The 24034-nt window shown below is 41.9% G+C and overlaps 1 protein-coding gene across 1 annotated transcript in view; it reads left to right on the forward strand.

Moving 5' to 3' along the window:
* Window positions 1-1474: 1474 nt before the first annotated feature.
* The window catches only part of LOC134207833 (homeobox protein slou), a 90195-nt gene continuing 67635 nt past the window's right edge, over window positions 1475-24034 (forward strand). Inside the window, exons 1-2 of the mRNA XM_062683788.1 lie at window positions 1475-2674; window positions 12179-12473. Of these exons, the coding sequence (XP_062539772.1) occupies window positions 1751-2674; window positions 12179-12473 (1219 nt within the window). The 5' untranslated portion in view covers window positions 1475-1750. The remainder of the gene's footprint in view (window positions 2675-12178; window positions 12474-24034) is intronic.

Here is a 24034-nt window from a genome sequence, read left to right on the forward strand (position 1 = left end):
ATTTCATGCCATTCCATTATGCAACGTATTTAAGCGTATTTATAGCGTGCCTACATGACCATTCCCATTTTTTGTTATACAATTATTACTACATTGTAAGTGATCAGCGTTTTGATTATGCATTTGCTTTTGTCTATTACTTTGTTACGCTTCATACTATAAATATTTCATAAAAGTTTCAAAAACTCATAATAATCCCTTAAATAATTAGAATATGACCCCTCACGAGATCAATTATATTGTATACTCATCACCTTTGATACCCACAATGGATTAGTGTAATGCGAACTATCCGCATCGTTTCATAAACATTACCTATCTATTCCGATAAAGGTAACATCTCCTTGAATAAAACAGCACTTCGTTATCATCCATATTTAGCAGCATAAAAATCTCGCCCATGCAGATAATAGCACAAAACAGAAAGCTAAATCATTTTTCATTTCCATAAAAGTTATCTCAACGCTTAAATACCACATTGTATCAATTACAGTGAGTGGCACTTTTTCATTGCGGAGCTAATTAGGAACAGCTTCGTCTTTACTGTTGATGCCGATGGCAAACAAAGCTCTATTTCTCTCCCGCAATCTCGAAGCTATAAAGTCAAATAGGTATGTTGGCATACACATTAAGGCGAAGGTGAAGGTAATGCAACGACAAAGACGAATCGTTAATTTTAACGAATCGTTCTGTTTTCTCCATTGGCTGCTCCTCAGAATAAATAATAAAAAGCCAAGCGACGGCACCGCCATATTCATCGTTTATAACGATGATGATGATTATACGGGGAAAATTGTCGTGCCAAGAACACACCGAGAATGAAAAACACGGAACGGGTGCCAACCATCGGAGCTCCATCGCAGAGGGGCCGAAAGGAAGGGCATGGATGGAGAAAGCTTTTAAATCGAGTAGCAAGTAAATAGAGCAAATTGCTCTTCAATCCCTCGAAGCTGCGGATGGCCAACCTATGGCGGACCGGGATGCACCGAAACCGGGAGTGCCTGGTGACGCGGGGAAAATAATCTCTTAAGAGAAGCGTATATATTTTAATTACTTATCGTACTTAATTTGATGTAGACATTTTCCGGGCAAAGACGACGATGCCTGCCCAGGAAAATGAAAGTATATCATCACAGCAAGCCGACGTCGCAATTTAGTATGTTGACACAAGTGAGTTTGAAGTGGTTCCTAATAGCTTTACTCTTCGACATAGCAAAGGGTTGCTGTGTATTGGTGAGGCTTTTCCTCGACGAGGAGAAGGGTGGGCGTGGCTTACTGCGCATTGCATTTCAACGTGTTGAGGAGAGAGATCCAATTAGAAATTAAAAATGAAACACGTGCTCATCTGTATTGGTGTGTTACTGAGCACACACTCTCGTACTGTGTGGTTGGAACTGCATGCAGGGAAATTGAGTTTTCCCGATTTTTCAAGGGGGAATGAGACATGAAAATTGTACAAACAGTCAGTCTTCTTTCGGTTATCGCTTGGGTGTAATGCTTCCGGAGTTCTCTCGATTTCGATAGGAACGGATAGTGCGTATCGAATGATTCCAACGAGCGTGAATATTGAAGTGAACATACAGTGGAAATTCGAGATATGTTATCTGTGATTGCTCGGAAATAATGGATGAAGTATTTGTTATTGTGTAGATGATTTCATTTATTTTTCAAATAAAGCTGTTCAAGTGAATTCGGTGTAGTGCTAGTAAACAGTTGTTCCAACTGAAGAGAATAGCTTCAATCGGATACTATGGTTATGATGCAATCTCCAAAATCTGATTCAGGACAGGCGGAAAGCCCGTCTCATTCACAACCCAACTCTCCCCCATCGCCAGCCGAGTCGAATCAAATGAGCCTCGATAAACTATCCACGACATTACTGAAAAGTGCCCCTTTACAAACACCCGTCGCTAGTCAGTTGGAGCACCCGTCGGTCCGGTCGCCTCCACTTCTGCCGAAGTCCGACGGTCTGTTGATTCGATTTCAAGAGCATCCAATGCCCGACGGAAAGCATAATCTTGAGTTGAGAGGGAAACTGCCCACCTTCTCCAAAGAAAACATTACCCTGCGTCAAGTTAATGGTGACCATATTATCTACGCGAAAAGTGAACGTGAATTGTTAGAACCAAGTGCAAAATTTTCCATTGAACGCCTCAAGCAATTAGCCGATCACAACATCAACGCCCGTCTCAGTCCATCCGATTTAGACAAGACTCCATCCGGAAAATACTCGATCGACCACAGTGTGAAATATACCATTCCCAACGAACCCAGTTTACCGCAACCCCACTCGCAGCACTTTTCGCCGTCCCATCCTGTGCCACTGATGCCGACACCGGCGGGACTTCCCGCCTTGCAAAACTTGGGACAACATGCAGCCCTTTCGGCAGCTACCGGCGGTCAGCTCCCAACCTCGACACATCATCCTCACCTACCGCATCATCCCCAGCTGCAGCATCCGTTCGCTATCAAGTATCCGGCGGGCAGTGCGTCACCGCCCGATTTGGAGATCGAACGGTTCAAGATTGCTCGATCGATCAGCAACGGGAAGGAGCTTTCCGACTTTGGCTTCAGGATACAACTCGGTGGCCTGTCGGCCAACTATGCCCACAGTGATACGAGCGAGGAGCTCATAGTAGACGGGAATGAGGATAGTTCGCAGGATGCCGCATCAGTAAGTATTGTTTTTGTTTATAGCAATAGTATACAAGTACAAGTAGCTTTAAAACAATAAAAATAGGGCAAAACTGCTGGAGGATTTTCATTCTAGCTATGTTGTATATAAAATGTTTTATGTTTGAAGAAGACGTTTTATGTTTGTAGACGAAAAGGATTTTATGTTTTTTTTAAATTCCACCAAACGTGTTAATGAAGCAGTTTAGGATAACCACCCATAGGGAAATATTAACGGTTCCGTGGTAATAGAAGACAACTCTTTTTGCTGGCCCGGAGATTCATAGTAGAATTTACGCAAAACATACTTTTGCGTATAAACAATAATGAATGATAGATAAGTGGTCGGGGTTCAGCCAAAACGCACCAAGCGCCAACGAAAAATTACCGATTTTTCTGCTCAAACTTTCGTTTAGCAGATTTTATTGATCGTAAATCGTATCGGATATCCCTCAACCCAATAACTGAGGATATCCTACTGCAAATGTACGTTTAAATTGATATGAAACTATTTCCGTTGTCCTTTTACGAACAAAATTTCACAAGTCAGTCGAAAAGCCGTTTGGCTGAACCCCGATAAGAATGATAGTCTTAGTATACAAGAAAACCAAAAAAAAACGAAAAATGATTCGAACACCTGATTGTTCCGTAGACCATTTTGGAAAATGATAAGTAGGGGAACGGTTCGACACTTCATCTCATAGCTCCTATTTCCATCCCATCAAAAACAAAGTAATGAAATTAAGAAAATTATTTTGAGCTTTTTAGTAGAATGTCTTCACTTGTCATAAGATGAGTTTGTACAATCCTATTGGAATTCCACCACTTAATTGTATCTTGACAGATACGTATTTCGACCTCAACAGTAAGGCCGTCTTCAGTGTCTCGTAAGTCGAGCCAAGTACGAGACACTGAAAACGGCCTTACTGTTGAGGTCGAAATAAGTATCTGTCAAGATACAATTAAGTGGTGGAATTTCAATGGGACTGTACAAACTCGTCTTATGAAAAGTAATGAAAAGGAATTTGGTTTGTTTCTTATTTTTGTGATTTTTTTTCACCAGTCAGCACGCGTGTTAGCAAAAAGAAGCGACGAGATTGGTGCTGTATTTCTTTGTTTTGCGATGAGATGAATAAATGTTCAGTGAGATGGAAAATGGAACAGTTCCCCTATATACAAACCACATTTTTATTTATAAAATATCAACTTTGCGCAATTTTTAACGTGATCATTATCCATAATTTTTGTTAGGGATTGAATCCAAAATAGAATGAGAAAGTCTCTCACTTATCATCTCTGTATACCTAGGGCCCATATACAGATGTGCTCGACTTGCGGTTAGCGGCAGTAAAGTTCTCATAACAATGACCAAATGCTTTCGTTTTTTCACAGCACAAAGCCATAATATGCTTAATGATCTGTACTGATGAAAATATCAACATTCCATCAATGTTTTAGGATATTTGGATTTGAAGTTCTTCTTCTTCTTCTTATTGGCATTACATCCCCACACTGGGGCAGAACCGCCTCGCAGCTTAGTGTTCATTAGGCACTTGCACAGTTATTAACTGCGAGGTTTCTAAGCCAAGTTACCATTTTTGCATTCATGAGGCTAACACGATGATACTTTTATGCCCAGGGAAGTCGAGACAATCCGAAAATTGCCTAGACCGGCACCGGGAATCGAACCCAACCACCCTCAGCATTCTTGCTTTGTCTTGCTTTGTAGCCGCGCGTTTTACCGCACTAAGGCTAAGGAGGGCCCCAATTTGGATTTGAAGTTATTGCCTCAATATGGGGACACTTGATCCCCCATTAGTCATCCATACAACATTTTGGCAAAAAAATATAAATCTGTTCTCAAGCTTCTAATTTTTTGTTGATTTGATAGATTTGATGAAGGGTTGGCAGGAAAAATAATTTATGCGTAGATATCATAGAAGAGGATCAAGTCTCCCCAAATTTTAAAATTGCATGTGCCGTCGAATTCAATCATAAATTATGAGTAATACGGCTACGCAGTCTCATCTAATTGAAACGAGTTTTAATTATCGTCCAACGTTTCGACAGGGGATTAGTGTCTTCTTCAGGGAAAGAGAAATTTGTTCGTTTTTTGTCTTATGTTTTGTCTAACATCAAAATTGGCAGTTTTCGACCCCACCCCCTCGTTACGTGTTGCTCTTTTGGTACGACAAAGTTGTACCGACAGGCTATACCATCACTCCCAAACGAACTTTTGATAGAAGGTTCGGAGACCCATACTCTTATATACAGATCATTGTTTCTTCTCAAAAATTAAAATCGAATAATGTTATGAAAACTCATATGTGAATATGTACGTTATGTGGAAGATATTGATTTGGAAAATGTATTGGAGGTAACCACTTTCCCTTCGATGGGACTCGAACCCATGACCCTACAATACGCTAGACTGGTGCTTTAACCAACTAAGCTACGAAGGACCTCCGTCGGCCTTCGCAAGCTAGCGGCTACTGAACGAGTTCGAGATTCCCAAATTGGACACATAGTCAAATCACTCGCAATCCATTTCTCAAGCCAACACTTCCACATGTGTATAGTACACGTTTACATTAGAGGAGCGTGAGTATTTAGAATGTCTGGCGGCTATCCTAAAAGTTTTGGAGTTCAGCTAACGGTATCTACCGGATTAATCAAGGCTTTCGCAATGTCCTCATCGTCGGTATTCCTCCAATCCTGTTCGATAGATCAATAGATACGCATCATGCAAACTCAATTTTCGTGAATACGGGATCTTCAAGATACTCCAAAATATTTTTGAGTTTAGTTCATGGTATCTCATCATCAGCATTTACCCAATCCGGTGTAATAAGCATATGATCCTCCAATTTGTTTCTGCTCCAAATTTGTTTCTGCGTGCACGGACTTGGATGATCAACTAATCAACGGACTAATCAAGTAGTTCAATCTTTACGGTTTCCAGGGCGTTTTGGTGAATCTGTAGTAGCTAGTAAAAGTGTTGAGTGAAATCCTATCGGCTCAATGGACTTGCTGGGATGTTTGGCTATGCACGTCTGCATCGTTCAGGACTTGGTTGATCGGGTAGATGGCCTGTTTTGAATTCAAGGACGTTTTGGAAAGGCCTTAAAGGCCTGTAGTAGCTTGCAAAAGTAATGAGTAAAATTCTATCAGCTCAATGAACCAATGAGCCCCCGGGCGATTTGGAGAACCTAAAAGGTCTGTAGTAGCTAGTAAACATAATGAGTGGAATTCAATCGGCTCAATTGACCTGCTAGGATGCTTATCAATGCACGGATACATCGTTCAGGACTTGGTTGATCGGGAAGATCGAATGTTTTAAACTCCACGATGTTTTGGAGAACCAGAAAGGCCTATAGTAGATTTTAAAAGTAATGAGTGAAATCTATTGGCTCAATGGACCTGCTGGTATGTTTAGAAATGCACGGATACATCGTTCAGGGCTTGGTTGATCGGGTAGATCGTATATTCTGAACTCCAGGCCGTTTTTGAGACCCTGAAATAAGTTCCGTCAATTCAAAACTCGATAATTTCATGTCTTATGATCACACAGATAGTTTTGGCCATATTCTCTGCTTTGGACATTTTGGAGACACATATTTTCTTATGCATTCGAGGATATATGCTCCTGATTAGTTTGGACGGCCTAGGACATCCGAAAAAAATATTTCAACAACTTTTTAGTTCTTTCTATACTAGTTTTGACATGATCAAGCGGAAAAACCCAAGTCTGTACGTTAAATCAATGTAAAAATAAGTCGTCCTGAAAGGGTTAAATGATAGCACGTTTCGAGACACCCTAATTGGGTTAAGAAGGGTACTTTAAACCATTCAAGAAGATGATTGATTTATTCGCGATAATGGTTAATTACTTATGTTCCCAAATTTTCAACATAGGAAATGTTGGATAGGATGATGATGATGGGTGAGCGATGTTTGACATAAGTACGCTTATCATGAATATGCTAAGCATAATGTACTATATTCAAATGAACGATAAATATTTTTTAAATTTCCCATTTCCCAATTCATTGCACTGAGCATTTCCACAAAAACAACTTTTTCCCCGAAAAAAAGCATATTACCGAAAATGACATTTCTCAGAAAAGAAATTATTATTTACTAAAAAAAATATATTTGCCTAAAAAAACATTCACATATTTCTGATTCTTCACTTTTCGAGAAATATTTTAATTGTGGGTTTTCTGGGAAATTGATCCATTCGGGTAAATTTCATTCGGGGAATTGATTTTCTGATAATTGTCTTGAGAGCATTTTATTCCTAACTTCAGTTATGCTCATCGTCCTTTATGCCTAACACACTTATGCACTGGCGGCGCCAGAGTTTTGGTAAAGGTGGAGTACTAGCATCTTTGACGTAATTGGTTCATCCTTCAGTAACAATAACTATATACTAGACAGGTACCTTCCTTAGCCGTGCGGTAAGATGCACGGCTACAAAGCAAGACCATGCTGAAGGTGGCTGGGTTCGATTCCCGGTCCGGTCTAGGGAATTTTCGGGTTGGATTTTTTCTCGACTTCTCTGGGCATAGAAGTATCATCGTGTTAGCTTTATGATATACGAAAGCAAAAAAGGAAACTTGGCTTAGGAATTTTACAGTTAATAAATATGGAAGACATTAGAGAACACAAGCTGCGAGGCGGGAATGTCCCAGTGGGGGATGTAATGCCAATAAGAAGAAGTAAAATAAGAACTATTATTGGAGGGATCAAGCGATAAATCAATTTTAAAAAAAATGTCAGGAGGTTTCATATATGACGAAATTTCAATTGCATTTTATGGCCTATAAATTGTTTGAAATGTTTTTCCAAGAACTTCCAATGCCTGGGATTACTGAGAAATACGAACAAGTATGATAATGGACTGTAATCGCTACATTTTGGTAAGCAATTTCAGAGTCATAACTGTTTTACTACTGTCAATAAATCTTCAGATGTTCTCAAGAATTGTTTGGGAATTAACTTCTGACATTTTTCCGTAAATATCTTAAATAATTCTTCAGGGAATATATCCAGGATTTTTCACACCAAATTTCATGATAAATTCCTAAAATTAAAAATCCAGTTAATCATTTGAAAGTTATTTCAGGAACGGATACCATCGAAAATTCTATTTTCTCGTGAATTTCTCCAGTGGTTCCTCCGAAATTACCACAGAGAATTCTTTCCAACATTCTAGATCTAGGACAAAATTCTAGGAATTTCCTTAGAGATTACTGACGGAATTTCCGAAAAAAAACTGTATTCAAATTTTGATCTCCTTGATTGATTACTTATTTTGATTTTATTTTGATTTCTTGATTTCTAAATTGTATAAACTGGTCCCGAGCAAAGCTTATTTTATTATCGAAAATAAATAAAAAAAATCAGTTTTCAAATTTGCTCTCAACGACAGCAGAAATATTTTTCAATTTGATGTCACAGTAAGATTTCTGTGCTGTAGATTTTGTTATTTTATTCGTTAAAACGACGAAAAGCGTGCCATCTTAAGTAATCAAAATCAGCAATTTTTCAGCATCTCAACAAGTTATCGATTTCATTTCAAACTTTGCTCGGGACGGGTGCCGGGGGAATGAAATTTCTGACGGAATACCTGGAAAATTTTTGAAAGTTTTGCTGAAAGAATTCCTGAAAGAAATTCCGGAGGAGTTTCTTAAAGAATTCGTAGAAAAACATTTAAGGAATATTCGAAAGAGTTTCTTAAGGAATTTCTGAAGGTTTTTTCTAGATTTATTTGCGGTGGATTTTTGTAACAAACCACTGGAGGAATTTACGATTATATTTTTGAAGGTATGCCTGTAAGAATTTCTGGATGACTATCCGAATTAATTCTTAGGGTTATTTTTTACGAAAAAATGTTTCGAGGATTTTCCGAATGAACTTTCGGATAAATTCATGAAACATCATCTGGATGAATACTTTAAGAAATTTCTGGAGACATTTCTGATGCAACTCTTGAACTAAATTCTCAATATTAAAACCTGCCAGCCTAGCAAGTTTCCCATTATTCAGTAGAAATGGTTTCCCAAAGTAATTGGGCAGGAGACTGAGGCTGATCAAAAAGAATTGAATGCCTTTAGACCGTAAGATCTAGCAAATAAAGCAATTGATGTTAACAGAGGCGAATTTCGCCGGCAGCAAAACAATATTCGCGCTTGTTTTCATCACGGGAAGTCTTAGACCAATACACCTCGAGCAAGCCACATCTAAATGGAAAGAATCCTCGGATGGATCAAGGGCCACCATCCCCATAAAATAACCCAATAAGAAGCCTAAGAAAACGACCGAAACGAGCGAGTAGTCCTACTTCACCTGCTCGCAGAGCAAGATTACTTTTGACAGATATCGAATCATTTTGCATCGATGTCTTATTGGAATTGCTGGATAGCACCAGCCATTTTTATGACTGGGTTATGTGCTAATTTTCGAACTGTCACTTTTAAGTTTAATTCTCCAAATGAGACAGAGCCTAAAGATAGGGGCACTCATTCGCCATGCGCAAGGAAAAAAATAAGGGAACATGTATGTTACTCTGTCCGTTGCATATCAACTTGGAGGCTTCATCGGTTCTCTTCTGCTGCTGCGTGCCACGCGTAACATGCACGGTTTCTTTCACCGGGAACTTTTTGACTTACAGTCAGTTCAGCAATGAAAACGAAAGTTTTCATTCCTTTTTCTTCCACGGACTCCGAAAATGTGGATTCACCGACACGCGGGGTTCATCGGTGTCGAAATTGTGGACTACTCGACGGGATACATCCGTCGGCGGCGTTGAGCTATGGTTTGCGCCTCCCGATCCGAAGGTCGCCGGTTCGAATCCGGTCGGACCGTGTCACGCTCTGCACGCCTTCACTCACGAAAGATGATGATGGAGCCTGGATACCGGTTCCAACACGGTCCGGTTGTTGCCACCCTGCCAAGAGCCCAGGAAAAACATGCGCTGCCCTCTCCGGCCCACGTGTACCACCGAGACGCCGGAAAACCGCGTCAAAAGCAGTCACCAACTGTGTGGGGTGGTGTGTTAGGCATTGCAACTTGCCACAATCTGCAAAAGAAAAGAGAACCCAACCAGTCTTGAACACCATCTATTGCCCCAAGTTTAGTCTTCAGCCTTACCGCCTTATCCGCAAGTTTACACTACCACATAGCCAGAATGCCTAACCACTTGATTACGGTTTAACTAACTACAAGACGGAGATTAATGGAAAAAATCTTAATAAACAAAGTTGGAGCACTTTCATATTTTACTCTATGGTCCACTTTCAAGAACACACCACGATGCAGAAAAGTCTGGAGACTCTCAGATCAAAGCGCGAGATTCTATGGCTATCATCGCCCTCATCTGGCGTCAACAAATCTTGAAAACGATGCGGATAGGTCGATGGCCGGTTCTTAGCAAATAGTCGCTGGGATATTCACTTGAATGGCGGTTATTTTGCGCCATATATTTTAGATTTACATAAGAGAGTGCATAAAATGAACATTATCGGTAAACACTCAAAGTGAGTGTATGAATTGTCCAGGTTGTTATTTGGAAATTCATTCAAAAAATCCTCCTGAAATACTTTTGGAAATTTTTCCATTAATATAGTATCTTCTACATTCCCCACATATTTTTCTCAACCATAACTAACCATTTCAACTCATATCCTAAACATGACTTATATAGCATTTTACACCTTATGACTGAAACCTTCATTAGTTTTAAAATGGAAGATTGAGCTTTCAAAGGAATTCATGTTCGGAATATGAATCAAAGTGGTAATCGTAATGTAAATGTTGCTCAAGCATTGATTACATCAGCTTCCGAATACTCATTCTCTTGTGGAACTTTTTTTAACATTAGTCATCAGAAAATAGTAAAAACTCTAGTGCATTGGTTTTCTTGACATTTTCATTGGGTTTTCCTCTATCAAAGGGTGTTTGTTTATGACTCTATTACCTACCCTTGATTGGATCTGATGAGCTCGGGGGTATTCGACTTAAGGGCCCCAAACAATGTTTTTGATTCTGAAGGGTTAAAGGCTTCGATACTACATTCACAGTCTCTGTGTTGATCTGAAGTATGAGAACGCTCGCCTGTGTCTATGAGGGCGGACGGAATATTTAATAAGTACAATATGGCTAATCTGATGCGTTCATAGTAGATTTAGCACTCGTTTGAGGCCATAAGGGCGGATACAGCATATTCTAAGCTTATTCTTTTTTTTCTTCTCTTCAAGGGATATAATCAAAAAAGTATTTTTGTAAGAATGTAGTGCCTTAAACAAGAAAATCATTCTGGAAAAGCTTGTTAGTCGTCGACTAACCGCGACCTCCCCACAAACACAGGTATAGTGAAGTGGGTTTTTTTCTTATCTTGTTTCTTTGCTACTTTGTATTCCTATCTTAGTTCTTTCTGTTTTTACGTTCTACCAAAACGATTCCTAATGTTATACCTATAATGGCTTATACCAATACTCCAAGGCATCGGCTCAATCAGTTTCGGCATCAACAATAAGTGGGATAATACTGATTTCGACCATGCATCGGCACTGAAGTTCAAACATAGTTTTGCTTCTTCTTATGAGTTCCAAATTCGTTTTTGTACAGAGATCTGATTTCATTGCGTTTGGGATTTCGGAATCTCATCTTTACACATAGCTCTAATCAGTCAGAGGGTTTAGCAGACCCACCCAATTCGTATCCGCTTCTTCCCTAATTAATCAGCGCTCTATAGCTTGGAGATTTAGTTCATTGACTCCATCCAAAAGGTGCAAAAGAGGGTTCATATAAAGGCAAATTATTCCGACCATCACTCATAAGTATTAACAAGATTGTTAAGAACTAGAACACAGTATGGTAGATCTTACTCCGTAATGCACCACCAAAAGGTGTCTACCCAGCATTACAGGCACCGTTAACTACCTGGCTATTTGTTTCACCCCCAGGCAATTCATCCCCTCGGTACGGGTCCCCTGACACCTTGGAATTCGGGGTTAGGGAGGTCATATTGTCAGCTTCAGTGTTGTTCCGAGCCTGGCGATATGACTGGATCTACACCGTTCCGCACTACGATATCCGTTAGCTTCAGTCGCTCTAGGTCATACCTAGGCGGCAGTCGATACCGAACATTGTTGATGACGGATAGTTTTGGGCACAATTTAACCATCACCAAACAATGGTCAAATCTTTGCGCCACAATAAGTTCTGACGTCGATAGTGTCGGAAAAGTGTGGTCTTCAAGCGTACCGATACTGACATATGATTTGAAAATTGATAATGACATTTCGGGTAAAAAATACAACTGACCTAGTTGTCAATAAATAATTTATACAATAATTTATCAAAAACAAAATTGGCCTTAATTAGGATGTATTTAACGTAAAGCGATAAGAGTTGCGCCACGTGTAGATACGCCTTGGTTTAAAAAAAAATGTATCCTCAATTCATACAAGTAAATGTCCTTTCTTCTTCCATTTTCTAGGGATGTCCTGTTGATCTAACCCGTTCCATGGACAGTAGCAGTGCCAAATCCATTACCAGTAGTGAAAAAGAAACCACCCCGAAGCGGTTAGCATTTTCAGTGGAGAACATTCTCGACCCTAACAAGTTCAACGGAAAACATAATCAAAACAACAATAATAGCAGTATTAACAATAACAACACCTGTAGTCAGAACAGCAATTCCAACAATCACAGTGTAAATAGTAGTAACAAATTTTGGAGTGGCTTCGATAGGGATGACAAGCTGGACGACGACCAAAGTGATTCGCGATCAGGTAAGTTGTTGTTTGAGTTCTCGATTTCCATAACGACCCATCAGACTCAACCTAACGAGCCGTCTTCTGCACTGCATCTCCCATCGAAACATCAGAAGGCAAACAGATTTCCTCCGGCTAACATCCAAGTGCGTTCGAATTACACGTATTTGACAAATAGTTTTAGCTGCAGTTTTTTGCAATCGCGAATCGTATCAAGTCGCATCGTCCGAATGGTACTGTCTATCGGCTGCAGCCACACATGCATGGCCTGCTGCAGTTTGCAGGGCCGGGCATTATCTCGTATTGCAAAATACTTCATCCCTTCTAAGCTTACTTCGATGCCCATAGTCGAATGTACTCTGAACCAATAAAAACAGCCTACTCCGTCAAGCTAGATTTTGAACCAAAAACATAAAAAACGCTGACGAAAGAATCGCAGATTCACCGGAAAAGAGAAGCGCTGCTGCATCGGAGCATCCAATGATGGGGCAAATGTGCATGACTGCGACTGCACAGCACGTGTACACAAGCCCCGGTTCTAGGCAGCATGGCGCAGGTATGCGAACGTAACGATTGCTGTGCATCATGCATGCTAAAAAGCAGATAACATTTAGGCAAATAGACGTTCACATCTGCAGGCGATAGCTTAGTCAATTGCTGCCCAGCAGCTTGCATCAACCTGCTTTGAACTTTTGATAGTTTGTACAAAAAAAAAGTGATATTTCGGTGCATGGGACAATTGAATTGCGTTGATTGTACTATATAAATTGTTTACAATTTGTTGGAAGTGGTGGGAGACTGAGATTTGAAAATTTGTCATTTGAGAAGGCCAATTCAAATAAGGTTCTGGTGAAAAACAAAAATCTTAATGTAGTGTTTTTATATTAAACAATTCGGACTTAAAATACTGGCATAACCCTAGGCCCCAATTTGACAATCGTATCTAAATATTCCAATATAATATTTTTGAGCTGGAAATCTACTACGAAGAACAAAAGACATAACTATGATCCCATCCCACCCGAATTTATTGAGCAAAGCTTTCCAGCTGCAGTTCTCCGTTTCCAATATCCTGAATCACCGTATCGCATCATTTGCATAAAAAGTTATCTCTCCACTGCACTCTGACAGCTATTTTTTTGCTTCACACTTTCCGCAGCTCGGAATTGCTTCTTTGTTCGATCCGAAAACCAGTGCCGCGCGCGCGAAATCTGATGCATCCTAAATGACCGGATCCCGCAGATACAGTTGAGCGCGGATGCTCGGGCGCGGAAACAATTTGCTCCTATTTGGCAAATCCCATTTACGTACCATTTTTTCCGATCTTTTTTTAAGGCATCGAAAACTTTTAATGGATCAGTTCCGGGAGCGACATGACAATGAGAGTGGGAATAAAAAAAAGCTCCAATGCAAACCTTCCCAGAGTCCGTGGTCACACAAACGAAGTGGAAAAAAACGTCTCTGCATCGTTCATCCTCCCTTCCGAGATCACACATACACACACAGAGCGAAATTTACATAAATCGAATTGATTTTCCTCCACCCACATCGTCAGTTAGAGTTACCATGCGTACTTTTTCAAAAGTACGAATGGTAACTTTATTTCTTTTCCATGGAACGAAGCTTTTCTTTGAATAGGTGAGGTTCATTACTACAAAAATTACTTCATATAAGGCAGCTGCATGATTTTTTTCCTGTTTGACATCCAACAGAAATTCAAGAATTATTTCTTCTCGAAGATATTGTGCCGCACTTATTGCAGGCGACAACTGAATGGGGGCCTTGCTCCTTCCACATCTTGAATCGACAGAAATTTTGTACGACAGTTCACATGGGTAGCTCGTTTCGATTAAAGATGCACTGTTTCATTTCTGGAACACAGCAGCCCAGTGAAGCTGATTAAGCGAATAACGTACTCTTAAAGGAACTTTTGGTTACTTGGGATAGCACCTTCAAGACTACAAGAACATCCAGCCCGAACCAGGTTTTTAGAATCGGCATTTACCGACCGATCGACTTTGCACAGAAACGACAGTTGATTCTTGGTATCACTTTGTCGATCATTGTCAAGTTATTTTTGCGTTGTTACAAACAAATCAGGCCCTGTGCAGCTGCAGCGACAGGTGGTTGATGAGCATATTCGACGGATCATCATGCACTTCCTCCGACGATGATTTTTCCATTTCGCAGACACCCACACCGGAAACTTAGATTAAATAGTTGCGAAATCTCCAGATGCAATATGACAGCCTGCAGGAGCAAAGGGCTGTTGCGACAACCCGTCGCGTCGATTTGAGGACTAAAAACGACAACCGAGTGGAGATCAAGGGCTTCAGCAATCAACGCCATCAAGTAAATCAAGTGGAATAATCGATGAATGCTCCTCTTATGCCAACGCGCAACGTTGTTTACAAGTTTTTGATCTGCTAAGGTAATGCCAGTTATCAGCTCGGTAACTCAAACGTACTCCTATTCTTTTGCGACGATTGTCTCACAATCACAATATGAGACACAATATGATAAACCTGCTTAAATCATTGCCACCGATCAGCCGTTAGCCGTTAGTGGCGTTCTACTCCCCCTATCTTTTTTTTAACGAAATTAAAAGAAATCTGCAACCAGACACTTGGGAAGGCGTACACAGGTAGTGTGGGGATAACCACTTTCGACCCACTGAAACCAACTCCTTCCTCTCCAGTCATTAAGCAATACTTCAAGGGATGACTATGGGCATTGCGCCCCCTACATGACGTACATAAGTGCACGTATGCGCCTCAACTCTCCTGGTGCTCCCCATGTACCACCTGTGCACAAGACACACTGGCACCACATGTGGCCCAACACTCACCTGCCTACGCCGCTCGAATGATAGCAAGCTGCCGACTCTCAACACAGGCAGTCCTCATTCAGTATGGTGGTCACCCCGTCCTGCAACAGGGTGGCATCACTTGTCTACCAAGCCGGAGGCGACGCTAGGTTAGTGGCTCCTATGCCACTACTACCTCAGCTACTCACCCTCTTTATTCTTCATTTTGTCGTGACAGACAGGGTAGCCACGCAGAAATTCTGCAACTCCCACCACGACTGTTTGTCACGACAACTTGAAGTTGACGCAAGCTATCTACTGCATAGGCATTACTCCATGAGGGCATTAATCTCCTGTATATCTGCTGTCCATGAAAAAATCCTACGGCAGTTATCCGGTGATCCAAACTCACAGCCACTCGCTGCCAGACAAGTCGTGCCCAGAAAGCTACCTGCTCTTTCTGGAGACCCTGTCAAGAGGCCGTTGTTCCTAAGCTGGTATCAACATTTTACCGATCGTGTGCTGTTGCAGCATTGAACCGAGGGTAAATGCTTTGAAGACTATTCGTAGTTAACTGTCGTCTGTTCCGTCCGGAGCAAAACTGTTTAATGATGTGTAGAATCCGATTTCTCGATGTCCAAAAAATGGTTTAGTGCTCAAATTTGTGATTGACTTAGTATTTTTGTATTTTGTATTTTATTGAGGGAAAACCCCGCTGGAGTGGAGTTTGTCAGTTAAAAAAAACTCCTTTTCCAGTAGGCATAAAACCTCTATTTTTTCGGTATCAACAGTTAACAAACCAAATGATACAATGATTTCTTAAAACTAACATCCTTATTACTAACACGTTGAAATCTTACATTATATAATCACCTAACACTAAACAATAATTATTGGGCAGAGGACAGATATCTGGTATACATTTTTTTCAGAGTAGACCGACACAAATTAAAATCGAACACATTATAACATTTGCTAAAAATTCTACACATACTGCTGACGGGCTCATTTTTACCATAATTTGTACGAGACAAGGGAAGACGAAAAAAGTTCACGGAGATCATGGAGACGAACATCAATATTAAGCAAACCGAGTAAACTACAACAATCAATGTTTGAGAGTAGCAGATCTGAGACGAATGATGCTTTGGCAACATCACGGCGTAAAGATAGTGGTTCGAGACCAATTAGCTTGCAGCGATCTTCGTATCTTGGTAGATTTTGAGGGTCACTCCAGGGTAAATGGCGTAGAGCAAAGCGTACGAACTTCCGTTGAATAGACTCGATACGTTGAATTCCGTTTTGGTAGTATGGAGCCCAGACTACAGCTGCATATTCTACAGTTGATCGAACAAGTGAACAATACAGCGTTTTAAGGCAGTGTATGTCAGAGAAATGCTTAGTGACTCTGAACAAAAAACCTAGGTTTCTAGACGCTTTGGCTGAAATAAAGGCTATATGATCCTTAAATGTAAGTTTCGAATCAAGCATAACTCCTAAGTCTTTCACAGTTGTATCTTTTCTTAAGGTAGTTCCGGAAATGTTGAAGTCGTATTGTACGATAGAGCGTTTACGAGCAAAAGAGATGACTGAACATTTTGAAGCATTCAGAACCATTCGATTAATAACACACCATTCAGCGAATAGATTCAGCTGCGACTGCAAGAATACGGCATCAGAATCACAATGAACTACATGGAATAATTTGAAATCGTCAGCATAGGAAACTTTGAGGCAATCGATAGAGAAATGTACATCGTTCAAATAAATTCGAAATATATACGGTCCAAGATGGCTACCTTGAGGAATGCCTGACGTTACATCGAAAGAAGGTGAAAAATAATTGCCAATCTTGACAGACATTTTACGACCAACCAAGTATGAGTTGAGCCAATCTAATATGGTTCCATGAAATCTGAGTCGTTGTAACTTGGCAACTGCAATCCGATGATTAATTTTGTCAAAAGCAGCTGATAGGTCTGTATATATTGCGTCGACTTGTGAACGGCTTTGTAACGAGCGAGCGATGAACGAAGTATAAGATACGAGATTTGTGCAAGTTGATCTCTTAGTCAGGAATCCGTGCTGGTATTCGGAGATATAGTTGGAACAGTTATGCGTAATGAAAGCAAGAACGATGAGCTCAAATAGCTTGGACATTGCACATAAAGAGGCTATACATCGATAGTTCGAAACTTCAGTTTTCGAGCCCTTCTTAAAAACTGGAAAAACATACGATGACTTCCAAACATCAGGAAAAACTCCGGAACATAGAGATGCATTGAAGATTGCTGCCAAGGGTGAACATAAAACAGTAGAACACTTTTTGATGATTAAGGAAGGAATTCCATCTGGACCTGGATTAATAGAGCGTTTCAGTTGTGTACTAACATTCAAAACGGTTTCAGAATTAATTGTAGGATGAGGTCCCACTGAAGCCTTACATTCTGTGCTGCTGTAGATACTTGTTGATCACTGAGATTTTCATTTGAAAAAACACTGCTGAACTGAGTGCGAAATAAATCACAAATATCCTCCATCGATGAAGCTTCCGAATCCCCCAGTGACATAGACGAGGGCTAACCAGACTCTCGTCTTAGGTCGTTAACGTAGTTCCAGAAACGCTTGGGGTTATTTTTTAAATTATTTTGAATGCGATGCTGGTGCGAGCTGAAGAGTGACTTATTCAGCACTTTGTACCGATAGTTTAGTGAAATGTAATGGTATCGAAGGATAGCTGTTGTTTCCGTGAAAATCTGAAAAAACGCCGGCGAACTACGGGGCTGTGATCGGAGAGAAATAATGACGCGTAACAGGTGTGGTTTTACAAATTCAACTGAACTACATCTATATTGTTTCTTCTTTTATACACAGAAAGTAGAGCAAGATAACAATTCGCGGAATGGTTTACAAAGACGACGATTGTCGTAAAGGTGAGAGACAGAAATTCATTAGAAATTTGATTGAAGGTGCAACTTATTGTTAAACAGATAGGAAGTAGTGGCATCCTCATATTCCGCTACAACATAAACCGCCCACCAAATTACCTCGGGGAATTTCAGCACCGTTGCAACCAGCAACATATTCGTCGTCGTCAATGGGAGTCTTCGGATTCGTCGAACATCTCTTCTGGTGATACCGTTTGTAGTTCTAATGGAAATCACTCTAACGCAACCGTCCACTCCTGGAAAAACTTCCACAATACGGCCCAATGGCCACTGCTTGGGCTTCTCATTATCTGCGACGAGTAGAACGAAATCTCCGACCGAAACATTTGGTGCCGAACGCTGCCACTTAGTCATACGTTGAAGAGATAGCACGTAGTCAGACTGCCAACGAACTCGAAATTCTTGAGATAGCCGCTGTACGTATTCCCACCTGTTTAAAGATCCAATGCGACGTTCCAACTGGTTTATCTCAGGTACAATATTTAGCGGTCTACCGATGAGAAAGTGTGCTGCCGTGAGAGGTTGAAGTTCGTTAGGGTCATCAGAGAGTGGAGCAATCGGACGAGAGTTCATGCTAGCTGCCACACCTCGCACCCGGCGGCTGATAATATTAATTGGGCCGGCATAATCAATGCCTGTAATGGAGAATGGTGGATTCGGCTTCAGACGATCCGTAGGTAGTTGACCCATTAGTTGATGTAGAGGGGCTGGTTTCGCACGTACACATTCGACGCAAGCTCTGCACACTTTTCTGGCGGCGCTTGTACCGCGAACAATCCAAAAACGTCGTCGCACAGCTGCCAGGAGCGATTGTGGACCACAGTGCAGTTGCTCATGATGCTCGTGATGAAGGATGAGAGCGGTAAGCGTTGAATTATGAGGAAGCAAGATAGGGTGCATCATATCGTACGACAATTCCGATAGTTGTAGCCTACCGCCCACCCTGAGAAGATGATTTTCATCCAGAAACGGGTTTAGCTGGTGTAGGGGGCTGGAGCGGTTTACCTCTCGCTTCTGCCCCAGTTGGTGGATCTCTTTATTGTAATGCTGATTCTGAACGTGATGTAGATATACTCGCATGGCATTGGCAATTTCCAGTGGTGTCAGACGCTTTGTCGATCGATATTCACGGTGACAGAAGCGTAGCATACGAGCTGTAATGCGTAGAAGTAGTTGGAGATTCGGGTAGTATCTGGTAAGCATCACGTCGAGGAAAGGGTTTTCATAAACAGCTAGGTAGGTTATTGCAACCGACCGTTGCTCTCTTTCTACTTGTCGTTGTTGCGTAATGTCGAGAGCGGCGATAGAGTTTGTTGGGTGAAGGTTGGTTGATTTTCCCCAAGCCGGTCCATGCCACCAAAGAGAGTTGCTAATCATTTGCTCAGGTATCGCTCCGCGAGAGATCAAATCTGCTGGGTTTTTATGAGTGTCGACGTGCTGCCAGTTGATTGCAGGTAGATGAGTAGTGATCTCAGCCACTCGATTGGCGACGAAGGTCTTCCACCGCGACGCACCGCCATATATCCACGATAGTGCCACTGTCGAGTCTGAGTGTGCGCGTACTTCGTGGAAAGAAATAGATGTTGCAGCCATAACATTCGCCATCAGTCGTGCTAGTATCACCGCCGCGCATAGCTCCAAACGAGGTAGTGTTGTTCGTCCATTCCCGATAGGTGCTGTTTTCGATTTTGCACATAATAGGTGTGATGATGCGTTGTTGTACTTGTCCACGGTTTCAATATACACGCACGCACCCATGGCTCGCTCGGAGGCATCACTGTAGCCGTGCAGAGAGATACGGCACGCACCTTGCATGCCGATTACTCGTCGCGGTACCTGCAAATATTGAAGATCGGAAAGATTTTGCACAAACGAGAACCAATTTTGAACCAACTCACCGGGGAGACTTTCGTCCCAGTCCACCTTCAGTTCCCACAATTGTTGCATGACCAGCTTCGCTTTGACGACAATTGGTGCCAGCAATCCTAGCGGGTCGAAGATACTGGCAATTTGTGAAAGCATGGTCCGTCTTGTGGGCTGAAGGATCTTGTTCGGTGTATAGAAAAACTGGAATGCGTCGGTGCACGGCTGCCAGTGGATGCCGAGGGCCTTGATGGTGCGCGTGTCGTTGAGCTCGATTGGTAGTTTCACTTCTCGATCTTCTGCTGGGATGCCATTGAGAACCGCTGGACTATTAGACGCCCACTTCCGCAGGTGGAAACCACCGGCGGCGAATATGGTTGTTAACTGCTGTCGCAAAATTATTGCTTCGTCATCCGTGTCAGCACCAGTGAGGACATCGTCAACGTAAGTGCTCTTTTCTGCCTTTGCAACCGCTGCCGGAAACTGCTCTCTATGGGATTCCAACAGCTGCTGGACACATTTAGTCGCTAAATATGAAGCGCTCTTTGTTCCGTAGGTAACCGTGTTGAGACGATATTCTTTCACCGGCTCGTCACAGGAAAATCGCCATAGAATACGTTGGAAATCACGATCCGTTTCATGTACCTTTTTAGTGATTTTCTCAAGCACCATACACGGAACTGTGGTTCGATAGTCTGAGCAACGGGATGCTACAACTATTTCGACGCATTTATCTACATGAGCGGGAGTTGACGAGATACCTTCTAGATCCATATCGGCCTCCATCAAATCCAGATTTAGTTTTCTACACAAACTTTCACTGATGAAACTTACTTGAGACGCGCAATCCAAGACGGCGCGACAGGTATGCGGCCGCCCTTGCTTATCTAAGACATCAATGGAAACGGTGGCGAGTAGCACGTTAGATGCGTCGAAATTAGCAGTGGAATCAAGAGCCGAAATCAATGAGTGAGCGGCCGCACCATCGCTGGGTCGAGCTTCATACGATGTTGATTCAGCTTGTTGTTCGATGGGGGACACAAGAGCAGCATGCAGCAAGGTGTGGTGGAATTGGCCACATTTCCGACAATTTCCTGATTTGCATGGTTCCCCGAGATGCTGTTTTAAACAGTTGCGACACAACCTTTGTTCCCTAACCGCAGAAAGTCTTTCCTCTGAGTTCATATGAATGAATTTTCCACACTGATAGAGTGGATGGGGCGATCTGTTACACACGTCGCAGTTCGGATACACGTTCGTGGCAACGAATGTTGTTGCTCCCTATACGATGCCTTCATATGAGGCTTGTAGGTAGCAACGGCTCGTTGCTTGACGGGCTGTGAAGATTGCAAAGCAAAACTGCGGGAGTCGATGAACGAAAAGAATGCCTTTAGGGTTAGGGCTGTTTCGGGCATATCAGCAACCCTCTGGTACCAGAGCTGTTTGGTTTCATGGTCGACCTTTTCTATGAGAATGAAGAGTAGCCACGTGTCACGATCCTTTCTCTGCATAGCTTGTAGAGCGCGAACGACTTCATCAGAGACATCATGTAGAGAGCGCACTCCATCAGCAGACGGTGATGTCATCGATGGTTGATTCAGAAAGCGTTCGATGTGCTTGTGGCTATCTCTAGTGGTTTATCGTAGCGTGACTTTTAGCTTTTCCAGAGCAGGAGCGTAAATTGCATCCTCAATTTTGAGATGCAAAATGAGCGACGCCGCTTCACCGGAAAGATTGGTTTTGAGAAAGTATATTTTTGGCTATCTCTTAGGGAAGGGTTCTGATCAACCATGCTACGAAACAGATCGATGAAAGATTGCCACTCGAGATAGTTTCCACTGAACACGGGCAAATTCATGCGCGGTAGTTTTAGATCCGACAACGGTATGGCAGGTACAGCACTTAAAGCAGCAGAAGATGTACTCGCGCCGACGGACATTCGATCTGACATCAACCGAATTAACTCGGCTTGCTGCTGTGCGAGTTGATTTATCACCGCACTGTTCGATCGCTCTTCTCTACTGCCATCACGATCTTTTATCACTCTTAGCACTTTTAATAGTCGATTTTTCAGGGTGATATATACACTTTCGAAATTGCACTGCTGCTCGATAGCATCATTGTATGCAGCATCATCACCACTAGCGTCTAGAATTCTTTTGTGCACTGTACCATAAGCGGCCCAAATATCACCGAGCACTTCTAGCTCCGTTTGAATCTCGGTTTCTTCAGCCGTTTCTGGCTTCAATTTGGCCACCACATCGGATATACGTTTGATCCGAGGATCAAGGGATTTTCGTTCACGGACTAATTTCTCCATCGTACAATAGTTCACTTGGGCACTTTAAGTCTCACAGAGAGTTTTTTCGATCACTGTATCACGGATAGGCAGTTCCACTAATGGCCTTATTGGCGGGCGACGAGGCCTACACTCGCGATACAAACTGATCGATGCGGCGTTTCACGGCGAGAATATCCGCGATCCGGCTCGACAGGACCATATGTTTCCGTGAAAATCTGGAAAAACGCCGGCGAACTACGGGGCTGTGATCGGAGAGAAATAATGACGCGTAACAGGTGTGGTTTTACAAATTCAACTGAACTACATCTATATTGTTTCTTCTTTTATACACAGAAAGTAGAGCAAGATAACAATTGGCGGGAATGGTTTACAAAGACGACGATTGTCGTAAAGGTGAGAGACAGAAATTCATTAGAAATTTGATTGAAGGTGCAACTTATTGTTACACAGATAGGAAGTAGTGGCATCCTCATATTCCGCTACAACAGCTGTTTTAAGACGTTTGAGAGTACGATTGGACCAAGGAGGGTATACAGCGGCATTATGCATTTTCTTAGGAGTGAACTGATCAATAGCATAGATAATAACGTTTGACATTGTCCTTGCGGCAGCACTTGCATCGGAGATGTCGAGAAAGTCGTTCCAATTAATGAGTGACAAAAAGTTATTCATAGCAGAGAAATCTGTCTTACAAAAGTTGTATGAATGAGTTTCGACGGTGTTTTCAAACATGCGTGGCTGACATTGACAAAGCAAAACATGCAGAGCAGGATGGTGCCGACACAATTTGACGTGGGGAGCTGGAGCACGAATAACGAGATCATTCCCAGAGGCTTCCTGGGTGATAAAGCAGAGGTCCAAAATGCGATCATTTTGATTTGAGATGTTACACAATTGAACGAGTCCAGCAGTACAATAGCCATCCAATAGCCGAATGATACACGGATTCATGGTTGAATGGGACGGGACGGCGAAAAAGAATGATCCATTACTTTTAATCCAGTTAATTCCACTGAAGTTGAAATCACCAATTATCAACATTTTATCACTTAACTTCATTTGTGTAGTTATCCAGGTGAGCGAGTCTAAGTGCTGATCGAAAAGAGACGAATCATTCACGCGATCGGGCGGTATGTATATCACACAAATGTAAAGCGTGTGATAGCTAAGAGCAAGCGAGACCCAGAGCTGCTCAACTCCAGAACAGTTAGGTGGAGTCAGACGTCGAGTTTTGAATTTCGAGCGAGCTGCCAAGAGAACTCCTCCACCACTTTTTTTGCTACTATTTAGCATCGATCGATCTTCGCGGTAAACGCAATAGGAGTCGCCAAAAATTTGTTTGGAAAGAGTACAGTTTATAAGCCAACTTTCATTAAATATGTATAAATCGTACGAACCCCCAGAGCAGGCTAGAGCATAGTTACTTATTTGAGAATTGATCCCACCAACATTTTGGTAATAAATCAATAGTTCTTTGCTTATACTAGAGTGGCTTTGGTTAACGTTGGAAACTGATTTTGATTCGGAATCCAAGGTAGCTGGTGCGGAAGCGGGTGTCGACGAGCAGGTGTTCGAGCTAGTGGGGTTATTTGTCGATATTGGGAGTACTGCACTCGAGGAATTTTGCGTGGACGGGGAGTGGAGAGATGATGTTAGATAT

Source organism: Armigeres subalbatus, chromosome 1 (assembly GCF_024139115.2).
Source record: "Armigeres subalbatus isolate Guangzhou_Male chromosome 1, GZ_Asu_2, whole genome shotgun sequence".
In the NCBI taxonomy this organism is placed as follows: domain Eukaryota; kingdom Metazoa; phylum Arthropoda; class Insecta; order Diptera; family Culicidae; genus Armigeres; species Armigeres subalbatus.